The sequence below is a fragment of the Podarcis muralis genome, chromosome 16 (assembly GCF_964188315.1).
Source record: "Podarcis muralis chromosome 16, rPodMur119.hap1.1, whole genome shotgun sequence".
NCBI classification, from domain to species: Eukaryota; Metazoa; Chordata; class Lepidosauria; order Squamata; family Lacertidae; genus Podarcis; species Podarcis muralis.
The window spans coordinates 1,844,685-1,858,445 of NC_135670.1; the positions used below are offsets into that span (position 1 = coordinate 1,844,685).

Sequence of the window (13,761 nt, forward strand, 5' to 3'; positions counted from 1 at the left end):
GGGACTACAACTCCCATCATCCCTGACCACTGGTCCTGTTAGCTAGGGATGATGGGAGTTGTAGTCCCAAAACAGCTGGAGGGCCGAGTTTGCCTATGCCTGGTTTAGAGAAGAAGAAGAAGAAGAAGAAGAAGAAGAAGAAGAAGAAGAAGAAGAAGAAGAGGAGGAGGAGGAGGAGGAGGAGGAGGAGGAGGAGGAGGAGGAGTAGTTTGGATTTGACATCCCACTTTATCACTACCCTAAGGAGTCACAAAGCAGCTAACATTCTCCTTTCCCTTCCTCCCCCACAACAAACACTGTGTGAGGTGAGTGGGGCTGAGAGACTTCAGAGAAGTGTGACTAGCCCAAGGTCACCCAGCAGCTGCATGTGGAGGATCGGGGAATCGAACCCAGTTCACCAGATTATGAGACCACCACTCTTAACCACTACACCACACTGACTCTCCATTACTCGCCAATTCATAAGATTTCACTTATACTCACAGGGGCCCAGAACATAACTCCCACTTAAGTGGAGTGTCACCTGTACTCATTCAGGAGGGTAAACTGGGAGGAAGAACTACTGAGAGATCTGGAACAACTTGGAAGAAAATAGCAGAGGGGGTGTAAGCTACAGGTCTCCGATTTCTTCCCTTTGACTTCCATTTTTCCTTCATGAAAACGATACCGTTGTTCTTGAGGTTGTTAAAAAGTGTGGCTCTTACTGTAACAACTTCCTATTTTCCTAGGAAAAATGCACTGCGGAGAACACAGTTCTGCTGCTGAAGGTATAAAAATGATGCACACATATACACCCAGTCTATTGAGAGGGGAACAGAGACTTTACATAAACAAAACAGGAGGGGAAGGAGCTACACAATTAGGGAGACAATTAACAGAATGATTGTATTTTGCAGAACAACACTATTTTTTTAAGGACGGTAGAAGCCTGGCGATACAACCAAGTATACACAATCTTTTAATTCCAAACAGAAGCTTAACACTCACACTAAGAACAGAAAGAAGTAAAATGGGGAATGTAGGGTTGCAGTCAACTAACTATTTCTCAGAGTAGACCCATTGAAATGAATGGACCTATGTTATTCATTTCAAAAGGTCTACTCTGAGTGGGACTAGAATCCTTCAGTTCAAAGGAAAGGGTGAATACAATAAAATACATAGGAAAAACAGGGTACTTAAACCAACTCAAGAGTAGGCCCAGTGATGGGCATGACTAACTTGGGTCCATTAATTTCAATGGGTGGTGTCCAATATTAGATCCGCAGAAATTAATGAACGCGACTAACTTAGGACCATTATTTTTAATAGGCCTCTTCTGCGTGGTTGGATACAACCCAAAGCTATTAGTTCTCTTTTCAGTCAGTCCATGGATTTCAAAATGTTTGCTCTGAGTAGGACTGATGATGGGAGGATAATAAATTACATGAGTAGCATTAAAATTGATTGCGTCAGCTGACCCAGCCCAGTCTCGGAAAACTATTAACATTATTAATTTAATAAAATATCTGCAGATCACCATAAGGGCCAAGGGCAGGTCGCAACAATCTAAGTCAGAAGCTGCCCAGAGTGGCTGGGGTGAACCCAGTCTGATGGGCGGGGTAAAAATATATTATTATTATTATTATTATTATTATTATTATTATTATTATTAGCATTGAAACTACTTAGAAATGGCTTATAGAAACTCCTGACGGGTCTGCTCTGAGTAACTCTAACCTTGGAGGCAACTCCAACTTCAAAAGCAGCTCAAAACAAATTAGTCACCAGAATAGGGTGGATCCTAAAATCAAATAAAAATGGATCAAAACACATACGCCACTGTCAAAAATGAAACTTTTGCTATGAACAGTGAAATCTGTCTGCAGAATACGGAGTCACATTGAGTCACTGGCATAGTTCCCCATGAATTGGGTGAGAAGGCAAGCAAGCCGTCCGTCCACCGCCACTGATGTGTGCCCGGCTCCTCGGTGCGTGAAAGTCAGACGAGTTTCTCCCACATCCCTGTCGTCTTCAGAAAGGCCACTTGGTGGCCGAACAGTACTTCTTCCCAGTGCTTGCGATCTTGACGTTTTTGGGAAGCTTCTTTGAGGCCGCCAGGTTTGTGGCGTTACGGGCCAGACTGGGCTGGGAGCCTTTAGTCAAAGAGACCCTGGAGCCCTTTGCCAGGGACGGCCGCGAGCCCTTGACCAAGCTTGGCTGAGAGCCCCTCGTCAGGTTGGGTCGCGAAGCCCTCTTCAGGAAGTATCGCGAGGCCCTCAGCGCGCTGAACCGAGGGACTTTGGTCACAACGAGACGAGGCCCCTTGGTAGCACGTGGAAGAGTGCCCTTTGCCGGGTGTGACTCGGTGCCCTTTGTCCCATTTGCTTGTGAGGCATTGCCTAGGCCTGGTTGTGGGTCTTCGGTTGCATAGAATACAGGGCCTTTTGTCATCCGTGGTAGCGGTCCCTTCGCCACGCGGGGTGGTGGGTCATGAATATGTGGCAATAGGTCCTTGCTTGAGTACAGCACAGGGCCTTTGGTCATACGGGGTAGCGGGGCCTTGTTTAAGCACGGTTGAGAGACGTTGGTGGGATAAATTACCGGACCTTTGGTCACACGGGGTAGAGGGGCGCCAGTGACACATGGCAGCGAGCCCTTGTTAATGGGGCCATGTCGGCCTTTGGTCATGCCACTGTATGGACATTGGGTCGGCAAAGGTTTCTGATAGATAGCTGTGTGTGGCAGCGTCGGGTTCTTGTTTAGCTTGGAGTACCTGGCTGTGTGTGGGTCTGGGTAGACCGTCGCACCTCGTGGTTGATAACCGGTCACACCGGGCGGAGAGTAGAGCTGAGCGCACGGAGTTTTCCCACGCGGTGGAAGGGTTTTGTATGCAGGGTATCTTGACCCATAGAACGGGTAGTATTGTGAGCCAGACCTGGGTAGCCTTTTCGAGACAAAGGGTGGCAATGGACGACCAGATGTGTATCCATAATACGGCACCTTTTGGCTGGCCCGGCGATACCTGCAAGAAGGAATTGAGAAGGTCATCTCCTCAAAGAACATCAGAAGAGGCCTGGAGCTGAATCAGGACAAAGGCCCACCTAGATCAACATCCTATCTTAACAGTGATCAACCAGATGTCCCAATGGAAAACCCACCAGAAGAGAGCAACAGCAAGTCTCTCCCACATGCAAAGCCATCTTTCCTATTGGGCTTACTGGCGCGTTGTGCCAGGGCGCTGGCCTCTCAGGGGCGCCCCAGCGAGTGGGGGAGCTGCACGGCTTTGCTGGCTGCCTCCCCTTTCCCTGCATGCCTGCCAGCTGTGCCCCATCAACCATATGGCTGGCAGATGTGCAGCTTCCTTCCCAAGACTCCACGGGAGAAGACCAATCCCCGCAGAGGCTTGGGAAAAGGTCGACAACTCTGGGAAATGGGGGGCGGGGCACCAGAGGGATCTTTGTTCTTGATTGTTATTTCCCCAGCAACTCAGGACCGGCGGTCCCATGCAGCATAGTTTTTCACAACAAAACATCCCCATCACTTCTCAGTTGTGCTCCCCAAAATTCAGAGACATACTGGCTCTGACAAAGAAGGAAGAACATGATTTGTCTAATTCTCTTTTAAAGCCGTTCAAGTTGCCATCTAAGTATCTGTCCCCATCATTTATTGGTTTCAAAAGTCACTACCCCGCAATGAAGTGTTACATGTAGAGATGGGTGTATCAGTGCCCAACAGTGTCACATTTGCTGACGTTCACCCATAAGTTGGCACTGTCCTGTTTACTCAACACCCTGAAATTTCTTCCTATATACATAAAAACGCAAGGCTGTTGTCATGCCGCATGCTTTACCTAAGTTGAGAAAAAGGATTTTCTCTCCCGAATCCTGAGTGAAACGTTAGATACTGTATGTGGTGTTGAAAATTTAAATCATCACAAATCTTGAACGGCAAAAAAGAAGAGAAGAGAAGAGAAGAGAAGAGAAGAGAAGAGAAGAGAAGAGAAGAGAAGAGAAGAGAAAAGCTGAGCAGGATTTGCAGAGCTTGGCTTTCCCTCGAGCTCATCCATTTGTCTCCCAAAGCCACACCTGCTTACCGATGAGAGAAGTTCAGTGGAAGACCTGGAGCAGCATCCTCCATGTGCACCAAATCAGGGGCAGAGACAAAGTCACTGGGAGTTACTGGGAAAAAGTTACGTAGCAGTCTGAAATTATAAAGGGGTGAGTAGGTAGCAGAATTTCATTATTTGACATTGTTTTTCAGTGTTATCCAAATTCTTCTCTGCTTTCCCCCTTTCAGGGAGTTACAGGGAAGAAGTTACGTAGCAGTCTGAAATTATAAAGGGGTGAGTGGGTAGAGGAATTTCATAATTTCACATCGTTTTTCAGTGTTATCCAAGTTCCTCTCTGCTTTCCCCCTTTCTTAACTAAATCTCACATTTATTGACTGCTTCATTTATTTATTAGAGTATATCTATCTACACACATCACACAAATCACCATTATTATTATTATTATTATTATTATTATTATTATTATTTATATACCGCCCTATACCCAGGGGTCTCAGGGCAGTTCACAGAATAAAATCAAGATATAAAACCACAAAATACCTAATAAATACAAAAACAACCCAATAGCCCCCCCCCCCGAAACCACCACATTTTAAAAGGGCATAGGATGCAAATCATTTCAACCAAAGGCCTGGTTAAAAAGGAACATTTTTGACTGGCGCCTAAAGGTGTATAATGAAGGCGCCAGATGAAATATATTGTTATTTCATTAAAAATATATGTTATGGACGTCTGCAGTAACATCATTAACACATGAAATAATAGCTTCTTGAAATGGAGAATGAATCAAATTAATTCTGGAAAAATGCTGGGTGAAAGAGAAACGAAACCCAAAAGTGAAAATGTTCCAGAAGGCCTTCAAGCGCCATCTAGGTAGTCAAGATAACTCCAGGACTAGTTTCTGCAAGAATGACCTCATAGATGTTTCTTGTTTTGATCTATGCTAATCGGCTTCCTTCGATGCTCTCTTTGCCCGTGGGCTTGGGACGCATAGCTAATTGGGACAGGGGAGGTTTCTTTCACCGACTGCTTGTCAACTCCTCCCTTATCTTAAAGATGGATGAGAATTGGGGAGGGACCTCTAAGCCAGCGCTGAGTTAATGGCGCTACTGGTGCCAGCTTACGTAGCTACCTTTGTGTATAGTAGGCGAAATAAGTCCCGAGGGCCGAATCCGGCCCAATCGCCTTCTAAATCAAAATCACTCTCTTTCCTTTAGCTGCCAAGCCAATAATTTGCCCGGCTTGTTAGCGAACTCAAAATTTCTCTGTCTCGTTAATCTTGATTTCCACTTCATTTATTATCATAGAATATTGTGATTGTAGTATTTTAACATTTATTTTTATTTCCGCGTTATCTGGCTTCATATATAATTCTATTTCATTCTTCCTAATCTCTTCTACCACTTCTTCTTTTCTTTCTGTTTTCTTTGAATTGAGTTTTGCTGTATAAAAAAACTCCTCTAAGAACAGCTTTGCTGGCATCCCAAACGATTTTTAAGTCAGTATCTTTATTTAAATTGAAATCGAAGAATCAGCGTGTTTTTACATGAGTAAAATGTGTCCTTTTCGTTAAAATGCATCTCTGGGTTATTTGTGGGGCATAGGAATTTGTTCATTCCCCCCCCCCCAAAAAAAATAGTCCAGCCCCCCACAAGGTCTGAGAGACGGTGGACTGGCCCTCTGCTGAAAAAGTTTGCTGACTCCTGGCTTAACACATTGGTACCTTGCGGACAAATCTCTCACTGCTTCGGTGTCCAACCGAAGTCTGTAACAGCAGAAATTTATCTTTTCTTCTACTAAAGCACTTGACCCTTCTGATTCTGATAGGATATGTGTTCCAAATTATCTTTATTTGTTTCTTTACAAGCTATAAATGGATCTTTCTCAAAAAAAAAAGTAAAAAAAAAGTGGGGGGGGGGGATATCAGGGCATGAGACAGATAAATGTTTAAATTACCCAAAAAGGCACATTACAATAATAAAATGATGAAATAATAATAATAATAATAATAATAATACCAAACAATAAAAATCAAGAGTAATAAAATCATCCCACCAGCTAATAATAGCATAATCTGTCATCTATACTCTGGTAATCTCTGGGCTAGATTACGGCAATTACATTGGGGCTGCCTCTGAAGATGGTTCAGAAATTTCAGCTGGTGCAGAATTCAATGACCATGACTAACTGAAGTAAATTGATTTCAATAGGTCTACCCTGAGTAGGACTCAGTTGGATACAATCCAATTATTTCCCTTCTGTCCCTCCCCCACATACTAGAAAATGAGGTCAGAGAAGGGTATTTGAGACCCATCCTCGAAGGTTTACACCCAGGACAAAATCCATAGAAAGAAAACATCACTACTAGTCTCGTCAAATCTCTTTTAGGCTTCTTAGAAATCCCTCAGATGTTTTCTTCCAAGGAAGGATGTGGAATAGTATTTTGGATGCCACCTTAGGCGCAGTTGACAAACAACATAAAATTGTGCAAGAGGCAGGCACACACCCTTGCGAGATTTTGAGAGGCTTATACCAAGGGTTTGGGCTCCAGACCTTCTGTCTCACTGATATATTGCCTAAGAGGCATCCAAAATTGCCTCCGATTTCATTCTCAGCATCCTGGGAGAAAAAGCAGGCAAAGACCCTCTTTCGTATTCCACCTTGAAAACTCAGCTAGTTTCCACAATGCACATACCACCTCACACACTTCTTTGGAATCGTTCAGATCTTTTCTCCCAGAGCCAAGGATACAACCAAATTCACAACATGTGACATTTCACACAAATAGCAAAATTCCATCAAATGCTCCAGTTTGGACAAATTTATCAGGATGAGAGTCTCACGATGATGCAGACTATTAGACCTTCAGGCATCCTGGTCCCATTTAGAGTTTGTCTCGAAGCAATATCCAGAAATTCAGTAGCAGAGAGTGCACAGAGAGGGGGAAAGCAGTTCCTAACTTACCTGACTTCCAGACGCAAACGAGTCTGGACAGAAGTGTTAGCAAAGGCTGGGGATGAGGAGAGCTTTTTATGTGGTTTTAAAAATCCCCCTGAGGGACGTGAGGCACTTCTGCTGGGGCGACGTCACTGGCAACCTGCAAATCGTGATCCGGGCTAATATGCTAAGCTTACAAATGAAGGCTGCTTCTTCCTCCTCCTAAAACATTAAATTAAATTGCAAAGACGTCCATTGGAAGTCCTACAGCTTGCAAGCAGGGCTGTGCCTCATGCAAAATACATGCCACCGATCAGCAACAGCTACTTGTACTTGCTCATCCGAATTCATGGGATTATTGAGCTGGAAGGTACTTCGGTTTATGTCATCTAGTCAGCCCTACAAACATTGGAGGGGTTATAGAGTAGAAGGCAACGTCCTGCTTAAACGTCTTCAGGAACGGAGATCCCACCAGACTGAGCCAGTCTTTTCCACCATCTGGAAGCTCTTATTAGCTTCAATTCCTGCTTAACCCTCAAGAAAGAAGGGCATTTTCGCTGGCCAGGTTTAATTCAAATCCATCCAACCTCCTTTGGGGAAGGTTCTTAGGCAGGGTGGAAGGAGAAAGAACTTGCCCATGTGATGACCACCTGGTGGAAACCCTTACACATATGGTTCTTAAACTATATGCTGATCTCTGTCAGCAATTTCTAGATCAACTCTGTATCCCCAAATGGAAACCAAAGTTGGGGGTCATACATTTTCCATTACTGGGGAATGACCAGGAGCTCACCAAGTTAGTGGCTAAATATTAGAGATGCTTCAACTTCCCTCCATTTCTTATTTTCAACTTAAAGGTAAAGGTAAAGGTACCCCTGCCCGTACGGGCCAGTCTTGACAGACTCTGGGATTGTGCGCCCATCTCACTCAAGAGGCCGGGGGCCAGCGCTGTCTGAAGACACTTCCGGGTCACGTGGCCAGCGTGACAAGCTGCATCTGGCGAGCCAGCGCAGCACACGGAACGCCGTTTACCTTCCCGCTGGTAAGCGGTCCCTATTTATCTACTTGCACCGAGGGGTGCTTTCGAACTGCTAGGTTGGCAGGCGCTGGGACCGAACGACGGGAGCGCACCCCGCCGCGGGGATTCGAACCGCCGACCTTTCGATCGGCAAGTCCTAGGCGCTGAGATTTTCCACTTAAGATATCCAAATTTTCACAAGAGTTTGTTTTGTGCTTTTTTAAGATCTCATGCTTATTTAATTTATATGCAGAATACATCATGCGAAAGGCTGGGCTGGATGAATCCCAAGCTGGAATTAAGATTGCCGGAAGAAATATCAACAACCTCAGATATGCAGATGACACAACCTTGATGGCAGAAAGTGAGGAGGAATTAAAGAACCTTTTAATGAGGGTGAAAGAGGAGAGCGCAAAATATGGTCTGAAGCTCAACATCAAAAAAACCAAGATCATGGCCACTGGTCCCATCACCTCCTGGCAAATAGAAGGGGAAGAAATGGAGGCAGTGAGCGATTTTACTTTCTTGGGCTCCATGATCACTGCAGATGGTGACAGCAGCCACGAAATTAAAAGACGCCTGCTTCTTGGGAGAAGGGCAATGACAGGCCTAGACAGCATCTTGAGAAGTAGAGACGTCACCTTGCCAACAAAGGTCCGTATAGTTAAAGCCATGGTTTTCCCAGTAGTGATGTATGGAAGTGAGAGCTGGACCATAAAGAAGGCTGATCGCCGAAGAATTGATGCTTTTGAATTATGGTGCTGGAGAAGACTCTTGAGAGTCCCATGGACTGCAAGAAGATCAAACGCATCCATTCTTAAGGAAATCAGACCTGAGTGCTCACTGGAAGGACAGATCGTGAAGCTGAGGCTCCAGTACTTTGGCCACCTCATGAGAAGAGAAGACTCCCTGGAGAAGACACTGATGCTGGGAAAGATGGAGGGCACAAGGAGAAGGTGGCGACAGAGGACGAGATGGTTGGATAGTGTTTTCGAGGTTACCAGCATGAGTTTGACCAAACTGCGGGAGGTAGTGGAGGACAGAGGTGCCTGGCGTGCTCTGGTCCATGGGGTCATGAAGAGTCGGACATGACTAAACGACTAAACAACAACAAAAGATCTCATGAAAATTCACCAGCATCTCAGTGCAAAATTCTCCCAGTGCAGGTGTCCCAAGACCGTGGACAACCGGTAGACTACGAGCTTCATTCAGGTGGTCAGCAGCATCTATGTAAAAATATAGTGGTATCTTGGTCGTCAAACTTAATCCATTCCAGGAGTCTGTTCGACTCCTGGAACCGTTCAAAATCTAAGGCGCGGCTTCCGATTGGCTGCAGGAGCTTCCTGCACTTCAGACGTTCAGCTTCCAAAAAATGTTAGCAAACTGGAACACTTACTTCCAGGTTTGCAGCATTCGGGAGCTGATTTGTTCGGGAGCCAAGCCGTCCGAGAACCAAGGTACCACTGTACAGGTAAACACCATACAGCACTGAGCACTGCACATTACTCTTGCTGCAACGGGGAGAAAAATAATTAAGTGTTCCACCAAGACCCTCACTGATTTTCAAGAGGAATGGGTTGGGGGGAATGGTTGGGAAACACTGTCCTAACATACCCATTCTTAAAAAGCAATCTTGACTAATATAGGCACCTTTGCAATGCAATCTTCCCAAATACAACACAAATTTGCTTATGCTGTTTTCACGAATATATGCATTCTTGTGCAAATTTCACCCCAACAGACACATTTTTGTAAATGTTGCTTGACTGGAGAGCAGCTCTGCAAAATTCAGAGACATGTGAATTTTAGGAGGATGCCTGTTTTTCAGTTTGCAGGTTGATTCGAAAAGTCCAAATTAGGTAGGTTCACCTTTAAAGGCTCACTGAATTGGATTTCTTCTCTATCACTCAGTCTTATCACTTGGAAGGTTATCCTAATGTTTGTGCCATAATCTGCTTCGCTACAGTTTCCTGTCCTCTGGCACAAAAGAGAACAAGTCTGCTCTGCCTTCTGCACTTCAAATACTCCAATACATCATTAGTGTATGGATTCTTTTTACCAATAGCTGTGGCAATAGCCCCCGGCTAAAATGGATTTAGGGTATGGCAGTGCATAAACCCCTTGGTCTGATTTGTGGTTCAAATATGTAAATCTAGACGAGGACCAATCTGGTCAAGAATGATCCAGACCCTGCCTGACCTGATCTGGATCTGAATCAGGATCTTACAAATCTCTAGAAATCCTATTGGTCTACATTGTGAAATGAAAACATGTTGGAGGTTTTTGTTGGGGAGAGGGTTACATAGGGACATAAAATTGGGGGACACTATAGCCCCTCAAGAGGAGATTCGCCTTGTCAAATTTCAGAGGGGGAGTTCCATGGCTTTTCATACTAGACACATCTGAAGTATACGGTGTTTTGAAATTAAGATGGACATAAAGTTTTTGCTTTTCCACATAGAGATATGAAGTTGGCAAACTTGGTCGCCCTTACAGAGGGGATTAACTCTCCCAAAGTACAGATGAGTAACTTCAGGGGCTTTTATTCTATCCAATCAAGTCCTTCTTATGGTTTATGGTTTGTGGTTACCAATTGGTAATAATTAACAGACAGACAAACAAACAAATGGACAGCCATCTATCTATTTGTTTTTTTAAAAAAAAATAAGGCTGGTACTGGTGTTGATTGAGAAAGGACAGAAAACAAGCACAAGTTCCCAAAATATAGACGTGCTACAGATTCCACACAAAAAACGCTTATGTCCCTGTGGAGATGGCAGTACCAAATCGGTGGCGCATGCCCTTCTGGCTTGCCCTCTTGATAAAGACTTGAGGAATGAGATTATCATCCCTCTTTTATTGTCCATTCCGGGTCGCCCAGCCACTGCCACTGCGTCCTTTCTCCTGGCAGATCAGGAGGAGCAGGTGACAGCAAAGGTTGCAAGGTTTATAGCTGGGGCAGTCAGAATAAGGTCTACTGTTTGACTGCTGATTCAGGACCCTAAAGTATGTTTTATATAATCGACTTTTTATTTCTGTTTGTTGGTATATTGCATTGCTGTTTTGTTGCTATGGCCGATGGCTGACACAAATGAAGATTCGTTCATTCATTCAAGCACAAGCTGAACAAAGGACTCCCAACAGTTTAACAAACACTTTTTAAGAATCAGAATTTACAAAGGGTGCCGCTGAGGGTGGAATTTAGTGATGGTAGGAGCTGTTTGACAGTGGAATGGACGACCTCGGAAAATGGTAGACTCTCCTGCAATGGAGGTTTTAAACAGAGGTTGGATGGTTGTCTGTCAGTGATTCTTCAGCTGTGGTTCATACATTGGACTAGATTAACCTCGAGACCCCATCCAACTCCACAATTCTATGATGCTATGAAATATTTGCATTGCTTCCCACATATCTTGATTAGATTTGCAGAAGTTTGAAACTCAAAGGACAGCTGTGATTCAGTTCATGTATTCTTTCAGCAAATACAAATTAGACAGATTGCGCATTACAGTGGTACCTCGGGTTAAGTACTTAATTTGTTCCGGAGGTCCATACTTAACCTGAAACTGTTCTTAACCTGAAGCACCACTGTTCTTAACCTGAAACCATGCCGCTGGAGCACGATTTCTGTTCTCTTCCTGAAGCAAAGTTCTTAACCTGAAGCACTATTTCTGGGTTAGCGGAGTCTGTAACCTGAAGTGTATGTAACCTGAAGCGTATGTAACCTGAGGTACCACTGTATATGGGCAGAATTTTGGGGGGGAAATTCATAGCAGAACTGAGAGAGTTTCTTTCCCCCTGGGGTCCAGGAAGCATATTTCCTCATCACCTCTTGCCAGGTCAGAAGCATGCCAGACCCTGCAATTTCTGGGCCCACGAGTGAGACCTCATGTGGGTGGCCCACCTTGATGCCAGATTAATTGGGAGAGTGGAAGAGGGCAGATTTCCCAGACAATCAGTGCAGTAATTTCCAGCTGGCTCTGCTGGGCTGAAGCTTGCAAGCTGCATACATAGTCTTCTTAAAATATATCTTTTCAAAGGTGCTCTCAGCTACTGAAGATTCAAGCCCTACGCTGACCGCTTGAAAGCTGCAGGTCAGTCCTGGAGGTCTGGCACCCCAACTCCTTGGAGACAGGCCGGGAGAGAAGGAACAGAGCGAGTATCCAGAGTTACTTGGCACCAACCAGGAACAGGAGATCCAGCAAGAGGGAAAACCTTTTGTTTTCGTTCTGCTTTTCAAAAACAGCTGTGGGGAAAATAACTTACTAATAGTGGCACAAATCTTGCCCCAGCTAATTCCAGAGCAAGGCAGGCTGCCGACACCTCCCTAAGTAATGTTCTTACTTGGTGTGTGGGTCTGAGGATGCAGAGATATTAACATCCATGATAATATCGTGCTTTGTATTTAAGTGGTTTTAATTAACATTTGGAAAGCCTCAGGAGTTCCTTTCATCCCAGAGAACCTCGCCTAGGCTCCATGGGGTAACCAGGACGTGTTATTAAGTGTGATGACTAACCCCCTCTCACTCATTAGTATAAACATGGGGACAATCAGAATCAGTGAATCTGAACATTTTTACTCGAGAACAAAGGCAGAAATTGTATCCAGATCTTCATCCTTGGGATGCATATTCACGTTAATCCAGAATGCACCTTTAATTTAATTCAGGATGTGATTTAGGACCCTCTTCAATTAGACTCACTTATCAGAAAGGCGTAAGGGACGCAGGTGGCGCTGTGGGTTAAACCACAGAGCCTAGGGCTTGCCAATCAGAAGGTCGGCAGTTTGAATCCCTGCGACGGGGTGAGCTCCCTTTGCTCTGTCCCTGCTCCTGCCAACCTAGCAGTTCGAAAGCATGTCAAAGTCAAAGTAGATAAATAGGTACCACTCCAGCGGGAAGGTAAGCGGTTCACCAGAAGTGGCTTAGTCCTGCTGGCCACATGACCCGGAAGCTGTACGCCGGCTCCCTTGGCCAATAAAGTGAGATGAGCTCCGCAACCCCAGAGTCGGTCACAACTGGACCAAATGGTCAGGCGTCCCTTTACCTTTACTATCAGAAAGGCAGGGTATGAATTAAATGAAACAAAGATATGAAACACTCATCCTGGAGAAGAGTGACTAGTGGGGTGCCACAGGGTTCTGTCTTGGGCCCGGTCTTATTCAACATCTTTATCAACGACTTGGATGATGGACTCAAGGGCATCCTGATCAAATTTGCAGATGACACCAAACTGGGAGGGGTGGCTAACACCCCAGAGGACAGGATCACACTTCAAAACGACCTTGACAGATTAGAGAACTGGGCCAAAACAAACAAGATGAACTTTAACAGGGAGAAATGTAAAGTATTGCACTTGGGCAAAAAAAATGAGAGGCACAAATACAAGATGGGGGACACCTGGCTTGAGAGCAGTACATGTGAAAAGGATCTAGGAGTCTTGGCTGACCACAAACTTGACATGAGCCAACAGTGTTACGCGGCAGCTAAAAAAGCCAATGCAATTCTGGGCTGCATCAATAGGAGTATAGCATCTAGATCAAGGGAAGTAATAGTGCCACTGTATTCTACTCTGGTCAGACCTCACCTGGAGTACTGTGTCCAGTTCTGGGCACCACAGTTCAAGAAGGACACTGACAAACTGGAACGTGTCCAGAGGAGGGCAACCAAAATGGTCGAAGGCCTGGAAACGATGCCTTATGAGGAACAGCTAAGGGAGCTGGGCATGTTTAGCCTGGAGAAGAGGAGGTTAAGGGGTG

General features: G+C 45.0%; 1 protein-coding gene across 1 annotated transcript in view; it reads right to left on the minus strand.

Moving 5' to 3' along the window:
• Window positions 1-426: 426 nt before the first annotated feature.
• The window catches only part of LOC114586917 (uncharacterized), a 43,534-nt gene continuing 30,199 nt past the window's right edge, over window positions 427-13,761 (minus strand). Inside the window, exons 2-4 of the mRNA XM_077920644.1 lie at window positions 7,013-7,035; window positions 4,073-4,180; window positions 427-3,001 (exon numbers count right to left, since the gene is read on the minus strand). Coding sequence (XP_077776770.1) covers window positions 2,011-3,001; window positions 4,073-4,180; window positions 7,013-7,035 — 1,122 coding nt within the window. The 3' untranslated portion in view covers window positions 427-2,010. The remainder of the gene's footprint in view (window positions 3,002-4,072; window positions 4,181-7,012; window positions 7,036-13,761) is intronic.